Source organism: Martes martes (genome assembly GCF_963455335.1).
Source record: "Martes martes genome assembly, chromosome: 11".
Lineage (NCBI taxonomy): Eukaryota > Metazoa > Chordata > Mammalia > Carnivora > Mustelidae > Martes > Martes martes.
In genome coordinates, this window is record NC_137899.1 from 24,857,651 (window position 1) to 24,872,560 (window position 14,910).

A 14,910-nucleotide genomic window follows, 5' to 3' on the forward strand; every position below is an offset into this window, starting at 1 on the left:
AGAGAGGGAGAGAATCTCAAGTAGACTTCCCGCTGAGCATGAAGCCCACCTGGGGTTTGGTCTCATGACCCTGAGATGATGACCTGAGCCAAGATCAAGAGTTGGGTGCTTAACTTACTGAGCCACCTAGGTCCCCCATGAAAGGAAGTTGTTTTGCTTTATAAAGATTCTTGTTTCCTAACATTAGGATATGAAAAGGCATAGATGTCTTTGCAGGATTTAAATGTGCTTGCCAGAATTCAGGTATCAAGATTCTTTTATTTTATTTTATTTTTTTAAAGTGGGTGGGGAGGTGCAGAGGGAGAGGGAGAGAATCTTAAGCAGGCTCCACACCCAATGTGGAGCCCAATGTGGGGCTTGATCTTATGAACCTGAGATCATGACCTGACACAAAATGAAGAGTCAAATGCTTAACTCACTGAGCCACCCACGTACCCCCATCAAGATTCTTGAAGTGCAGGTTGTTTTATTTCAGTTGATACTTGAATGCTACCCATTTGCTAGCATTGTGCAGGTGGCTTTACAACTTTATGTAATTATTAAATTTCCTTCAGCAGTCTGAGGTAAATCATTCCACTTAAGGAAACTAAAATTCAAGGAATTCATGTGATATCTGAAGGTCACATAGCTGTTAGATAGTAAAGATAGAGTTGGGACCTAGCACTCCTCGTTCTTAATCTCTAGTAGCTTTTCACAGAATAGTTAACCATAGAAATGCAAACTGGATCCTAATTAATATGGTATGATCTAGAAGGGAAGATCATTCCTTGTGGCCTTTCATACATACAAACCACTGGTAATGGTTAAATATAACATTTCAGGGAGACTACTTTTAGAAATTCCAATAAAAGATATGAACCATTTAGGAAAATGTAGGTATATGAACTTTTGACTATAAATTTCATTGGCCTTATAGGTCAAGTAATAAGCTGTACTATGAGAAGAAGTTATAGTCTGCTATCTAGAATTATGCTGTGTATCTTACCTGTGTTTTCATAAGCAGTGCATAGGAATAGCTAGAGAAGGTAAAATATTTTGCTTTGGTATGGACTTTTTTTCACACCTTATTTTTAATTTTATTTTTTTACTGTTTGTAAAGGCTTTTTGTTTTGATTTGCTTACCTCACATTATATTCTAATATTCTCAGACAGTATAATTTGGTGTTATACTATGATAGCAAGCATTATCTTATTTATAACCTTTAATTAAATCCGTATCCTTCAGGTAAAAAGAACATATTCTCACGGTACTTACAGAGCTGGCCCAATGCGACAGATCAGCTTGGTGGGAGCAGTTGATGAAGAAGTGGGAGATTACTTCCCTGAGTTCCTTGACATGTTGGAAGAATCACCATTTTTAAAAGTAAGAGAAAACAATCTAAATTGTGGGTGTCACTTTCATGCTCTGGGTGACAGAAATCATAGTTGTTTCAGAAATACAATTCTTGTATAGTGTGTGTGCATGTGACTCAGATATTAATTATAATGGCAGAGCTAAGTGTTGAACCAAAAAATAATGCTTGTTGCTGCTACTTTAGGATATTAGGTTCCATCTGTATATCGACTTTTTATAAACTTAAGTACCAGAGGATTTAAGAAGTACAGGAAGGATGCCTACTAAATTAACTGTTTAGGACAAAAGAATGGCAATTTGGCATTGTGGAAAACTGGCTTGGGAAATTGTACATCTGTATTTCAATCTTGGCTCTACCTAGCTGGGTTGGGCAAGCCATTTAAACTTTCTGGATTTAGTTTCTGCATCCATAAAATGTCGTGTTTAGGCTAGGTAGCTTTAAGGCCCCTTTGAATTCTTTAAATGATTTCTAGCCAGATTCTTTTTATTTTTTTCAGTAATCTCTGCATTCTAGAAAAATTTTTCTTCTTGTGGGCTGTTAGGGCTATCCCATTGAGAGAAATTTCTGAGCTATGTAGTTATTTAATTAGTAATTCAGAGGTCAGAATGTGACAGAATACCCGTCTCTAATATTTGCCATTTAACCTGTTGTAGATCTATTCTTTTTTCACTTCTTGTTCCATTTTCCAACTTTTTCTAACATCTTTTTCACTCTAATCCATTCCCCTTTCATTTACTTTTTTATTCCTTTTAGACCTTTTGTTACTTTTTTTCCCAACTAGTGACATTATGGAATTTGATTGCATTTATTTTGAGTGGCATTTTTAAAATACCATTAATTAAATATTTTAGTTTTAGATTTTAATTTTAAAGACAAATGAGCTAAATGCATTCTTTTAGGAAAAATTTCACGTGACAGTCCTACCCTTTCTTAAAAGGGGATGGGATGAATGAAGGGTTTTCTTAAATACTATTCTCACGTTCCATGGACAATGGCCCTTAGACATATCTCTATTTTTTTAAAAGAAAAACTGCTCTTAGATCAGCAGCCTCTTTCAGGAACTACTAAACAGAAATAAATATTGATTTTGATTTGGTTTTCCTCTTTGTTTTGTTAGGTTTTCATTATAGCTAATCAAAGAGGTATCCTTTTTTTTTGAGATTACTATTTTTTAAAACAAATTCTTCATTTTTATAGATTCTCATGGAGAACACTTGCTTATTTTGCCAACTTATTAACATCATATGACCCTTGTATTTGGTAGAAGGAAGAATAACAAATGATGAATATAGTGAATCATATTTCTGGCAGGATTAGAGGAGGGAGCCATGCAAGAATAAATACTCTTGGCATGTTTGTAATGGAATTTTTGAAGGAAAATGCATGACTACACAGGGGTATATTCAATACAGGTTTGTATTTCAAATGTATAAGTATAAAGGCATATATGAAAGTTTGTCGGGGGGGGCAGTATTCTTTCATGTGTATTTGAAGATGCATTTTGAAAATAATTGGTTTCTATGTAATTATTTGCCTCTAGTGTACACTGCCATGGGGGACACTATCTAGTCTAAAATTAGAGAGTCGAAAAGACAGTGATGATGGTCCCATCATGTGGGTACGCCCAGGAGAACAAATGATCCCTGTGGCTGATATGCCAAAGTCACCTTTCAAAAGGAAAAGGTATGTTGAATACAAATTCTTATTGCCAGGGATAGATGTTTATACAAGGGTGTGTGTGTGTTTGTGTGCGTTAGCTGAAAACTGGAGAAGGAAAAAAGGGAAAGTTAAGAGCATTTGGAATGAAAAGGACTACACATGCTAATGAAATTTTTAATAAAATATCAAATATAAATAAGGCTTGAGAAATGTGGGCAAATGGCAATAAATTGTAATTAGGAATGGAAAAAATGTCATTTACAACAAAGACATTGTAAACTTTTAGAATAAGTTTAATAAAAAATATTTAGAACCCATATTGAGAAAAACATCATCTGGAGGATATAAAGTAATACCTAAACAAATGAAAACCCCTACTATGTTCCAGATTGGAAAAAAATGATAGTCCTTTGAAATTTTTTTAGCATTTTAGTTGAACTCACACTTCCAGCACTGGATTTAATGATTTTAAAGTTTAGAAGGAAAAATAAATAAAGTCAACAAATAGCCAGGAAAACTGTGAAAGAGAAGATAAGTGAGGAGGGCCTTGTGTTACTAGATATTAAAAATAACTATGAAGCTCAAAAAGGTCATTGGAATAGGGTAGAGGACCCAAATAGATCAAAGTATATTGAGAACTTAATGTATGAGATAGCAAAAGGAAGATTTATTTAATGAGTAATGCTGGCATAATTGAACTCCATTTGAAAGAAAACAAAGCCATAGCCCCATCTCATACAAGAAGTAATTTTGAGATTTAAACATAATAGATAAAAAATTAAAATATAAGAATAAAGATTCTAAACCTAGGAGAGACCTTTCTTGTCTTCCTTTCTTTCTTTCTTTTTTTTTTTTAAAGATTTTATTTATCCGACAGAGAGAGATCACAGGTAGGCAGAGAGGCAGGCAGAGAGAGAGGGGGAAGCAGGCTCAAGCAGAGAGCCCGACATGGGGCTCGATCCCAGGACCCTGAGATCATGACCCGAGCCAAAGGCAGAGGCTTTAACCCACTGATCCACCCAGGCACCCCTAGGAGAGACCTTTCTAAACAAGATAAAAATATGTAATGACAATACTATTTATAAAAGAAAAGTTAACAAGAACGTTCAGAACTATGATACACTGAACTAAAACATTTGCAATATGTGACAGACTAAAGTTAATATCATAGAGCATTCTCAAATTGACAAGAAAAATGTAACACAACCCAGTAAAAAAATGGGCCTCAGACAGTTATATTAAAAGAATTATGAGATATTATTTTTACCTATTACACTGGCAAAAAAATATACAGCAATAATATTACCGGCTGGTAGTTATGTGAGGGAACAAGATCATTTATATATTGTTGGTAGAAAGGTAATTTAACAATAGCTCATGAAGTTTAACACACAGATGCGCGTCCATGCACACACACACACACACACACACACTCTCTCTCTCTCTCTGATCCAGCGCTACCACTTTTGGAAATCTGTCCCAAGATATGAAAGCACTAAAGGTAAATGTATAAGAATATTAATTACAGCATTATTTGTCATGAGAAAAGGTGTTTAAAATGGTCTGAATGCCCATTAACAGTGGAATGGTTGACTTCATTTTGGTACATTCCAATTAAAAATATGGCGAAATAAAATCTTAAAAAAACAAACAAAACAAAACAAACCCAATATCCATTCCTTTGGGGCTCCTAGCTGGCTCAGTCAGTGGAGTAGGAGACGCTTGATCTTGGGGTTGTGAGTTCGAGCCCCACATTTGGTGTAGAGATTACTTAAGAAAATAAAATCTTAAAAGAATATATGGTGAAATAGTTCAAATAAATGAGTTATTTATGTGTGTTGATCGGGAAGGGTGACATTTGAAAAGAACAAAATAATATAGAGTAGTAAGGTACATAGTATGAGTCTGTTTGTATGAAAAGAAACGTGTGTATTTATGTGAACACAGAAAAGTGTGGAAAAAATGTACACTGAGTTAACATTGGTGGGAATGGAGTGGGTGATAGATACCTTTTTTTAGATCTATAAAGATGTTTTATTATTAATTACAGTGATTATTAATCTTGAAAGAAAAAACCAGGGAAAATGGTTACTAAGTAAACTGTAGGACAGGGGCTATGTTGTGCTTGTTACTTGATGTGTTTCTAGCACATAAACAGAGTGCCTGCTGCTTAATAAATATCTTTTGAATGAAATTTCTACAAGTTAATTTATAAGTTGGTAGTAAATGATAAAATTGTTATGTTCCTCAGTGGTTCTTAACTTGGATTTATAAATCATTTTGAGATCTGAAAGCCTCTCCCCAGAAAAAATACAGACATCCATAAAGTTTTACATGTCATTTAAGGGAACTCACCAGCCCTCTGAGTAAACTGTTTGTACTTCAGGGATTAAAATCCATGTAAATGTGATGATTTCACATCACACTGTAGTCTGAGCAACTAATAACACTGCCCAAGGCATGGTGCTAAATGCTTCATATAAAGTCTTTTTTTTTTTTTTTAAGATTTTATTTATTTATTTGACAGACAGAGATCACAAGTAGGCAGAGAGGAAGGCAGAGAGAGAGGAGGAAGCAGGCTCCCTGAGAGCCTGATGTGGGGCTCGATCCCAGGACCCTGGGATCATGACCTGAGCCACTCAGGCGCCCCCATATTAAGTCTTAATTCATTAGAATGTGGTGTTAATGAGAACAAAGTTGTAGGCATGAAAGCCTGCTGGCTTTCTGTAGGAATCAAGGCCATCATCTAGCTCTCTGACACCTATAGAATATCATCACAAAGGTTGAAAATAGTATGTTGTAGCATCACCTGTGTGTGCATGTGTCTATGTGTGAGTGTGTAATATGACTGTAATACAAGCATACATACACAAAGAGCAGTTAAAGTAGAGCTTGGGGGGGATTAGAGAACTAATATGATAGAGTGATTCCAGGTAAATTAAAGAACTAGTAAGAAAAGAGTGATTCTAGGGAAATTAGAGAACTAGTAAGAAAGAGTGATTCTAAGGATTTAGACAAAGATGAGAGGAGAAAGTTACGGGGGCAATCTGGAGTTGTCTCTGAAAGCAACAGAGAAACTATACAGAAAGGTAAATAAGATGATGACTCCTAGTCAAAGAAATTCTCACCCTTTTCCCCTTCTGTAGCTAAATTAGAGAGGGTTGCATTGAATGAGGCTAAGTAGCAGCTTCTGTGTGCATATCTAGGTGAGCAATAGAATAGAGTGCCAGTGGCAAATGGTTGGTTGTCCTTTAAGAGGGAACTAAGGTTTTCTGTCTGCCTCCAATAAATCCTGCACATTTTGTGGAAACACTTAATTATTTGGTGTTTTCTTGCTATTTACTTGTTGGTCTTTCTCTCACTGGAGTATGAACTCCCACAAAAGTGGGGAACTTGTCTGTTACATTCATTACAATCTTGTTCACTAGCTGCAGTGCCTGGTGTATAATAGGTATTCTATAAATATTAATTAATACATTTTTTTTAAAGTTCTTTTTTTTCCTGGATATATATCTTACATTAGCCATGTGGCTTGAGTGGGGGATGGTTCTACAGATAAGACCCAAACAAACCTCAGGTAAAGATTCTGGACAGGGGAACTTTTGGGTAAACCACACCATCTATAATTTAGTTGTCCATCCATCTTACGGCTACCACTTCCATGAAGGGTATGTTAGAAAAAGGAGGGGATTATATATTTGTTTTTGTTTGTACTTGTTAATTTTAAAGATAGAACCTGATTTGGGAGCCGGTGATTTAAAATTTCATTCTGGGGCGCCTGGGTGGCTCAGTGGATTAAAGCCTCTGACTTCGGCTCAGGTCATGATCCCAGGGTCCTGGGATCGAGCCCCGCATTGGGCTCTCTGCTTGGCGGGGAGCCTGCTTCTTCCTCTCTCTGCCTGCCTCTCTGCCTACTTGTGACCTCTGTCTGTCAAATAAATAAATAAAATCTTAAAAAAAAATAAAATAAAATTTCATTCTGCCTGAATTATGTGATTACTAAATGTTTCATGGCAATTAAGCCTCAGTACATCAATACAAATGTTTGAAGGCAATTAAACCTTAATATATAGGCCTGCCTCTCTTTCTCCCCCCACCTCCACTTTATATCATATATACGTAATTTGATTTTAACAGAACTACCAATGAAATAAAAAACCTGCAGTACCTACCTCGAACCAGTGAGCCCCGTGAGATGCTCTTTGAAGACAGGACAAGAGCCCATGCAGATCATATAGGACAAGGTTTTGAACGACAGACTACAGCTGCTGTTGGAGTGTTGAAGGCCGTGCACTGTGGAGAGTGGTATATATTAACTACTGCTTTTTTGGTTTGTTTTTGAACTACTGCTATTTTAATGAAAGGTTTTCTTGGGAAGTTTGTCAGTATTTCTCCTCATTGTAAGGAAAGTTTCATTTTTCACTGTTATTTGGATATCCTAATTATATAATGCCACTAAAGATTTTCAGTTGTTAGAAAGTAGTTTTATTCTTTTGGGTTTGACTGTAATAATTTCATTTTCTAAGTGACTAGATGTGAAAACAGTTCTCTTAACTAAGGTTAAAGAAAACTAAGGTTCACTTGGTGCTTACTGTATCATCATTGTCCCTGATGAGAAGCCTGCATCATTCTTACTCTTCTTTCCCTGTGTATTAATGTAATGTATAAGGCTTAGTTTAAAAAAAATTTTTTTTTTTAAGATTTTGTTTATTTATTTGTTTGAGAGGGAGTGAGAACATGAGTGGGAAGGAGAGGGAGAAGCAGGCTACCTGCTGAGCAGGGATCGCGATGCAGGACTTGATCCCAGGACCCTGGGATCATGATCTGAGCCTAAGACTGAACCACCCAGGAGTCCTAATGGTTAGATTTTATCGCTGGTTTTTAAAAATCTGTTTATGATTTGCATTGGTATGATTTTTTGGGTGGGGGTTATGTTGCTTGGAGTTTCATTTCAGAATCCATTTTTGATCATCTTCTGTAAAAATTGTTTATGTATTGCTAATTAATTTAAGAATTTGGGGATTTTTTTTTAGAATTATATTTAAAGATACTATTAGACCCTACAAATAGATTGATAATAGTTTATTAGCACTGTTCTAATGAATGTCTCTTAATTTATAAGGGTTACCAAGGAATTTTAGATATAACTGCAGTTATGTATGTCTTTATTAGAAGAAAGTGTTCTCTTCGCCCCATATTTACCTCTAATTTTTATGTAGTAGTTTCATCTTCAGCATTTAATTTGTTGAAGTATTGACCTTTAAGATAAAGCCGTTAGTTTTTTGATTTGCATAATTAACCAATTCAAAATATTTTAATTTTTTAAAATATGGTTATACATAGCTATAATAAAGTGAAGTTAGTTTTATTTATGTTTAGGTCAGAACTCATGGTTTTATCCCTTTGTTTAAATATGTACAGTGATCTTTTAATGACATTTTAACTTTATTTCTAGGTACTTTTGTTTTGACCACAAACTATTTTTGCTTTAAATTTAATAAGGACTTAACAGAACAAAACATTGGTGGAAGATTCTTCATTATCTCATGTTCTTTTTTAGGCCTGCTCAACCCCGAATAACCAAAGATGTAATTTGTTTTCATGCTGAAGATTTCTTAGAAGTAGTTCAACGAATGCAGTTAGATTTACATGAACCTCCACTGTCTCAGGTATATCTTAAACCGTTATTGTCTTCAGTTTAATTTTTATTGTAGAAAAGACTTAATGGTATTCCTCTTTTTTTTAGTGCGTCCAGTGGGTTGATGATGCAAAACTTAATCAACTGAGAAGGGAAGGCATCCGCTATGCCAGGATTCAGCTGTATGATAATGACATTTATTTTATTCCAAGGAATGTTGTTCATCAGTTTAAGACAGTTTCAGCAGTGTGCAGTTTAGCATGGCACGTTCGGCTCAAATTATATCACTCAGAGGAGGAGACTGCTCAGAATACAGCTACTCATGAAACAGGCAGATCACCAGATTCCACATCATCAGTTCTTGGACCTCACACGGACCACGTGGTTTGTGCTGTAAGCAAAACCTCCTTGGATTCTAATTTTTCAGACAGACTTCATTCTAAATCTGAATTACAGCAGATTAAACATGAACCTGTTGCATCTGTAAGAATCAAGGAAGAACCTGTGAATATTTATATTCCTGAAAAGACTAGAGCACCGAATAATATGGATGGCAAGAATGTTAAAGCAAAATTGGATCATGTTCAATTTACAGAATTTAAGATTGACAAGGACTCTAAATTTGAAAATAGCAACAGAGATTTAAAGGAAGAATTGTGCCCTGGAAGTCTCATAAGTCTAGTTGATACGAGGCAACATAGTTCAGCACATTCAAATCAAGATAGAAAAGATGATGACATTCTGTGCTAAATCTGTACATACCATTTAAAATTCTTTTTTTTTTCAAAGTTAATAATGTAATAAAGATTCATGAATTCTGAAAGCAAGCCAACTACTTGCTCCCAAGTCTGTTACGAAATAGAGTTTATGTAGCTTTGTAACATTCCTCAGTGCCTGTCCATAACTGTGAAGGATCAAAGCACTTAGGGCCAGATGCACTGTAAACATAACAGGTTTAAACAAAAGGAGTCTTTAAGAATCATTTGATTTGGAATTGTAGGTTTTAGAATAGAGCTGACATTAACGTATATATATATATATATATATATATATTTTGTAATATGAGCCAGAATTCTTTTTTGACAATTTAAGGCTTTTCCATAGAGCTTATTTATACCAATTTTTTTTTCATTTTAATGTGTCAGCACTGTAGTGTAAATAGCTTTTTAAAAATCTTTTTAGTGTGATTTATACGGAAATGTGAGCCTCTTAATAAAGGTTCATAATAATAAATAGTTTTCTGTTGGGTCTGCAAAAAGACAAAGACAATTCAGTTAAATCATTTATTTGGTCTGTTATGTTTCTGCTGGTGTATCCATTTAGAGTGGTAATGGAGTGCAAATGTACGTATTCGAATCTAGTGAATATTTAAATTCCCCACACTGTGTAAGCCTTTTTAAAACCAAGATTCAGTTATGAAAGCATATTTATATATGTGTGTATGTATGGGAATATATATAGATATGTATATCATATTTTGCATAACTTCTTAAATTGCTGAATAAGATGAATATGTGAAACTTCCTAGCCTCACTCCCTGGAATACATTTTAAAATATTTATATTCAACATTCAGAAAGCAGTTTAGGTAATAGAAGCAGTTTTATAAAGTTGGGAGAAACAAGGTCTGTTAGTGGTATTTAACTCTTCTAATTCATGAAGCTACATGGTCAGATTACATAGCCCTAACGTAAATCTTCTCTATAGTGTTTGGAATGAGAAAAAGTTGAGAATTTTCTTACTAATAAGCACCTGTACTATATCTAATAGTAGCTTAGTAAAAATCTGTAGTTACAGAATGTTCAGGTGTGAGCAGTTAAAATCCTCTTTTACATTTTTCTCGCAGAACAGGAGGAAAGTATGACAAATACAAAATCTTAAGGGCCATGACTCAACTGCCATATACAGAGATATAACTAACAAAATAAGATGTGTTACCTCATTTTTCTAAGGATCCTTCTCCCTACCCTGGCAAGGTAAACAACTTAGAGTACTGTTTTGTTTTGTTTTCCAAAAAAAGCTCTGGAAAGTAAAATTAGGATAGGAAGCAGGATTCCCAGTGCCTAGCTAAAGATTAAAACAAATCTCTTCAGTGATGGACTTCAGCACTATTTGAGACTGCTTCCACTACTGTAATTAAAAGGCAAACAGATGTCTTTAATGTATGCTTTGATAAAAGGAACTGCTCATTGGACATTTATTTTATTTATCTTTGGTATTTTTCTGGGCTCATACTTTGGTTGATGACTTTTAACTGAGATTCTTTGTGCTGTCTTTGGTTTAGTGTTGCTGCTGAAATTGTTTCTGCTCCAGCCTCATTTGTGGTACCCATAAAACTGCTTATCTTTATGGTTAGGAAGAAGCCACTTAAGAGGCATTTCACCAGAAAAGATCAATTGCAGCAGTGAGGTCATTTCTGGCCCACAGTTTAAAAGGGTTAGGCAAATATTGTAGGAAATCTCAATGGTTTATAGGAAATCATATATTTGCAATATAGGAATTTTCATGGGATAAGGAAGGTATAAATCATAGTGTAAATAGGGATTTGGTTTTATATGTTACCGTCTTAGTCTGCTCCTCACCACTTTAATCTTCTCTTTTAAGCTAAATTTATTATTTGCATCTACCTTTTGGGGAAAAAGTTTGTAACAAACCAGTATTGAGAAACAGGAGAGCATGTGGTTAAATGTTTCCTTTTTTTTTAAGTGAAGGGTGATATATTTAACAATATTTTAGTTTTCCAGTAGTATACACATAGATGAACGAGATCATACAGTAATAAAATGTCTTTAGGGTATCCCTCCAAAATATTTTGAGCCTTAAACTTTTAACTAAAAGATGTATCTAAAACAACCACAGTGGTTGCTTTTAGGTATAGTTCCTTATATAACCAGTACTCAAAACTTCTCCATATTCTGAAAATTCAGTGTTTTGTAAAATGCATTTTTACATTTGACAAAATATATGCATTTAACAATATAAATATATGAAATATAAATCAGTGGGCTCAGATTTCAAGATATTTGAATCTTTGTCACCTTGAATAAGGTAATATCCCGTGTCTTATGGGTTATAATTTTAAAATCCTCTTCAGATGCAATCTAGAACTTGCTGATTACCTTTGTTTTAAACACAGATAATTTCTATTTCAATATTGCATTATGTTAATGGTTTCCTAGTTACTACATTCCAGTTCTTTATCTGAACGCAAGTTTTTTTGTTGATATTTCTAATTTCTTGGACCAGAACGATAAAGCACTTGAGATGTAGTTTCTGTATGATCTTATGCTATATAAACAGTCATCATGTAAATTATTAAACTGATACACAGACCTTTAAAAAAAACTAAGGTACCTCAGTGGTGTCTGCTACAGTGTTTGCTTTTTGTTTTTTGGTTTTTTTTAAATTATTTTGGTTCATACCCTTTAGCTATTGAAGAAGTAGAATCTTTTCCATTCTCAGGTTAGCTGGTTAGCTAGCAAAAGAATTAAGCATTTGTGATATTTAGTTGAAAACTTGACGGAAGCCATATTCATTATCTCCCTTGTCCCTAAGTCTGCTGACCTTAAATAAAGATTAGGTTGATCTGGCACAACATTCTGTGTGTGTGTGTGTGTGTGTGTGCGCGCACGCACGCGCGCGAGAGAGATTATTGGAAATAACTTTGTTTATTCCCACATAGATTCATTTTCAATACATTCTATAATGGGAGGGAGGGGTCAGAGAGGGTAGGACAAATTTTATTTCTTGTATTATGTCTTCAAGGTATTTCATTAGTGTTCCTGAGTGTGAAATGGTTTTTTTCCCCAAATACTTCTTGCGGGTGAGATCATTTTTGTAAATAATAGATTAGCACTGTTTTGGTAAATTTGCATTCAGTTATTTTGTTGGATGAGTTTATTGTCATGTAAAGCAAATAGCTAAAAATTCATTTTACATTTAGCAGAGATACAGGATTTGTTTTTAGAGTTTGAGAGGAATTTTCCTTGTCTTCCACCTTTCAATAAATACTAAAATTGATAACTAATCTTTTTATCTTTGTTTTGTATTATTTTCTTACATTTGACATTTTATTTTCATCTCGTCATCTTTAAAAGTTCTTGTTTCTGTCTTCAACTGAAACCATAAGACCTTGAAAGTAATTTCAATCTGAAAGTCTTTTTTCTCTTAAAAATTATGAGAAGTTGACTCATATACCAACCTAGAATATTAAGGATTACCTAAAGCAAGGCTGTTAAACTAGTTTGGTGTGGGTGCTGAGATGGCATGCCAAGTCACTTCCCTTCCCTCTAGACAGGACTATTTCTGTCCCAGGAGGGGAAGACAAAAGTGCATTGTTTTCAAAATACTTTTAAGCTGGTAAAAAGTGACATGATGGATTTTAGGTCTTCAGAGTGATAGAAGAGCTCTTGACTATTAATCTTCCACCCGGTGTAACTACATTGAAATGTAAACAGAATTTTACTGGTTTTAGAATGCCTTGTCTATTTCATGAAAGAGTTATGTTTGACATGTTCAGCTCTGACAGTGTACCTCAGATAAAATAATTAAAAGGATAACTCGGAAGAAGTATAAATTTCTATCTCTGCTCTGGCTTTTCTCTCTTTAACATACTGCATATTGCAGATGGAAACCATCACTTTGTAGAATGTCAAGCACAAGAGGCTAAAAGCAGAGATGCTTTTTCTTCTTTAAGTTTATAGATGTTCTATGTCTTATCTCTACTGGGAGATCAGGGAAAGGAGGGGATAACATCTTGCATTTCAGATTATCTTCCCTCTAGGACTGTAGACCTAATCAGGGAGTGTGAATGAGCTGAGAATAAAATGTGGGCAAATATCATTTATGTTAATTAGAAATTAAAAGTAAAATTAAAACATACTACTTATATTTGCCTTCCAAGAACTATACTCTTAAAATACATCTGGGTCCTTCCACATATTTTGAAATTTAGAATTTATGCATCTATATTTTTAAAATGTCGTATCTGTATGCTTTCCTATAAAGTTCTTTGCGTTGGTACTATTGAAGACTACAAACAAGCAGATTCAGAGACAAGTCAGTATATTTGCAAATATTTTGCATAATATGGTGCTTAAAAGTTTTATTTGGACAGGCAGTTCCACATCCTCCCTCTACCCAAGTTTCTTCTTTGAAATTTTGTTTTTGTTTTTAACTGAGCCAGACATTTATGTGAAAAATCATGAGTCTATCTTCTTTAAAAAAACAGAAACAAAAACTTTTCTTTAGTCTGGCTTTTGTTTATGCTATTGTTCCATACCTCTTCCTCAATGACAGAGTTCTTGGAAATCTCTGTCTGCCTTCACTTCCTCATTTCATTACAATTTTGTCTCAATCCTCAAATTTAATCACCCAGCTGAAGTGGTTCTCTGAAGGGTCACCTTTTGACTGCCAAATTCAGTGGATTCATTTCTTAATACTTCTGTTTCCTTATGGCACTTGTTAGCAATCTTTTACTCCTTCAAACATTGTATGTATGGCCTATCTGTTCTGTTTTGCTTTTCCATTTCTTTAGATGTCTTCTTTTGCCTTAGCCACCACTATCTAAAGCAGTCTCAGGTTCTTTAGGTCTCTATACTTTGTCCCTGAATTATCTTCATAATCCCATGACTTTAGTCTGCTGCTTACAGTCCTCTGCCCCTGCCCCCATTCCAATCCACTCTTTGTTACCACCAAGTTAATCTTACTAAGACATATATGATTATTACTCTTTTACTTAGAAATACTCTGTGGCTCCTTTCCAAAAGAATAGAAGCCAGATGCTCAGCATCACACCAAAAAGCCTTCATGATATGACCCTTCCTTTCCAGCTTCATCTACTACAGTCTTCCATTAATGTGCCCAATTTTCAGCTTTACCAAGTGCCAGGACTTGCCATTTCCTTTATATACTTTTAAAATTCTTCGCCTTTGCTGGGGAAATCTCTGCTTGGAATACAATACTGTGGAATCTTTTTTCAAAACTCTAGTTAAACATCTCTTCTGTTTGTCTTTTACTGAGTTCATCCCTTACAGCTGTCCCTTTACCCCAAAGCTGGTGTAGAACCTTTCCTTGCCCTGCTACTTGTGTCCCTTTGTTCACATCGTTTAATGTACATGTTAGTTAAGTACACGTTGGGCTCTACTTAAACCATGAACTAGAAGTTACAAGTTTTTTTTTTAATCCCTTTGTATCCTTGACACCTAATATATACACTTGGTATTCAATAAATATTTGAAGGAACAAAAGTTGTACCTTA

The 14,910-nt window shown here is 34.7% G+C and overlaps 2 protein-coding genes across 4 annotated transcripts in view; one reads left to right on the top strand and one right to left on the bottom strand.

The window, feature by feature from the left end:
* RSBN1L (round spermatid basic protein 1 like) overlaps positions 1 to 9,501 on the top strand; it is a 68,522-nt gene extending 59,021 nt beyond the window's left edge. For both annotated transcript variants that reach the window (XM_080818882.1, XM_080818883.1), the window contains exons 4-8: positions 1,226 to 1,363; positions 2,896 to 3,038; positions 7,152 to 7,319; positions 8,575 to 8,683; positions 8,761 to 9,501. In XM_080818882.1, coding sequence (XP_080675008.1) covers positions 1,226 to 1,363; positions 2,896 to 3,038; positions 7,152 to 7,319; positions 8,575 to 8,683; positions 8,761 to 9,402 — 1,200 coding nt within the window. In that variant the 3' untranslated portion in view covers positions 9,403 to 9,501. The remainder of the gene's footprint in view (positions 1 to 1,225; positions 1,364 to 2,895; positions 3,039 to 7,151; positions 7,320 to 8,574; positions 8,684 to 8,760) is intronic.
* Positions 1 to 14,910, bottom strand: part of TMEM60 (transmembrane protein 60) — a 46,977-nt gene that overhangs the window by 22,885 nt on the left and 9,182 nt on the right. For both annotated transcript variants that reach the window (XR_013967665.1, XR_013967666.1), the window contains exon 2: positions 7,187 to 7,307. The gene's annotated coding sequence lies outside the window, so the exon portion shown is untranslated. The remainder of the gene's footprint in view (positions 1 to 7,186; positions 7,308 to 14,910) is intronic.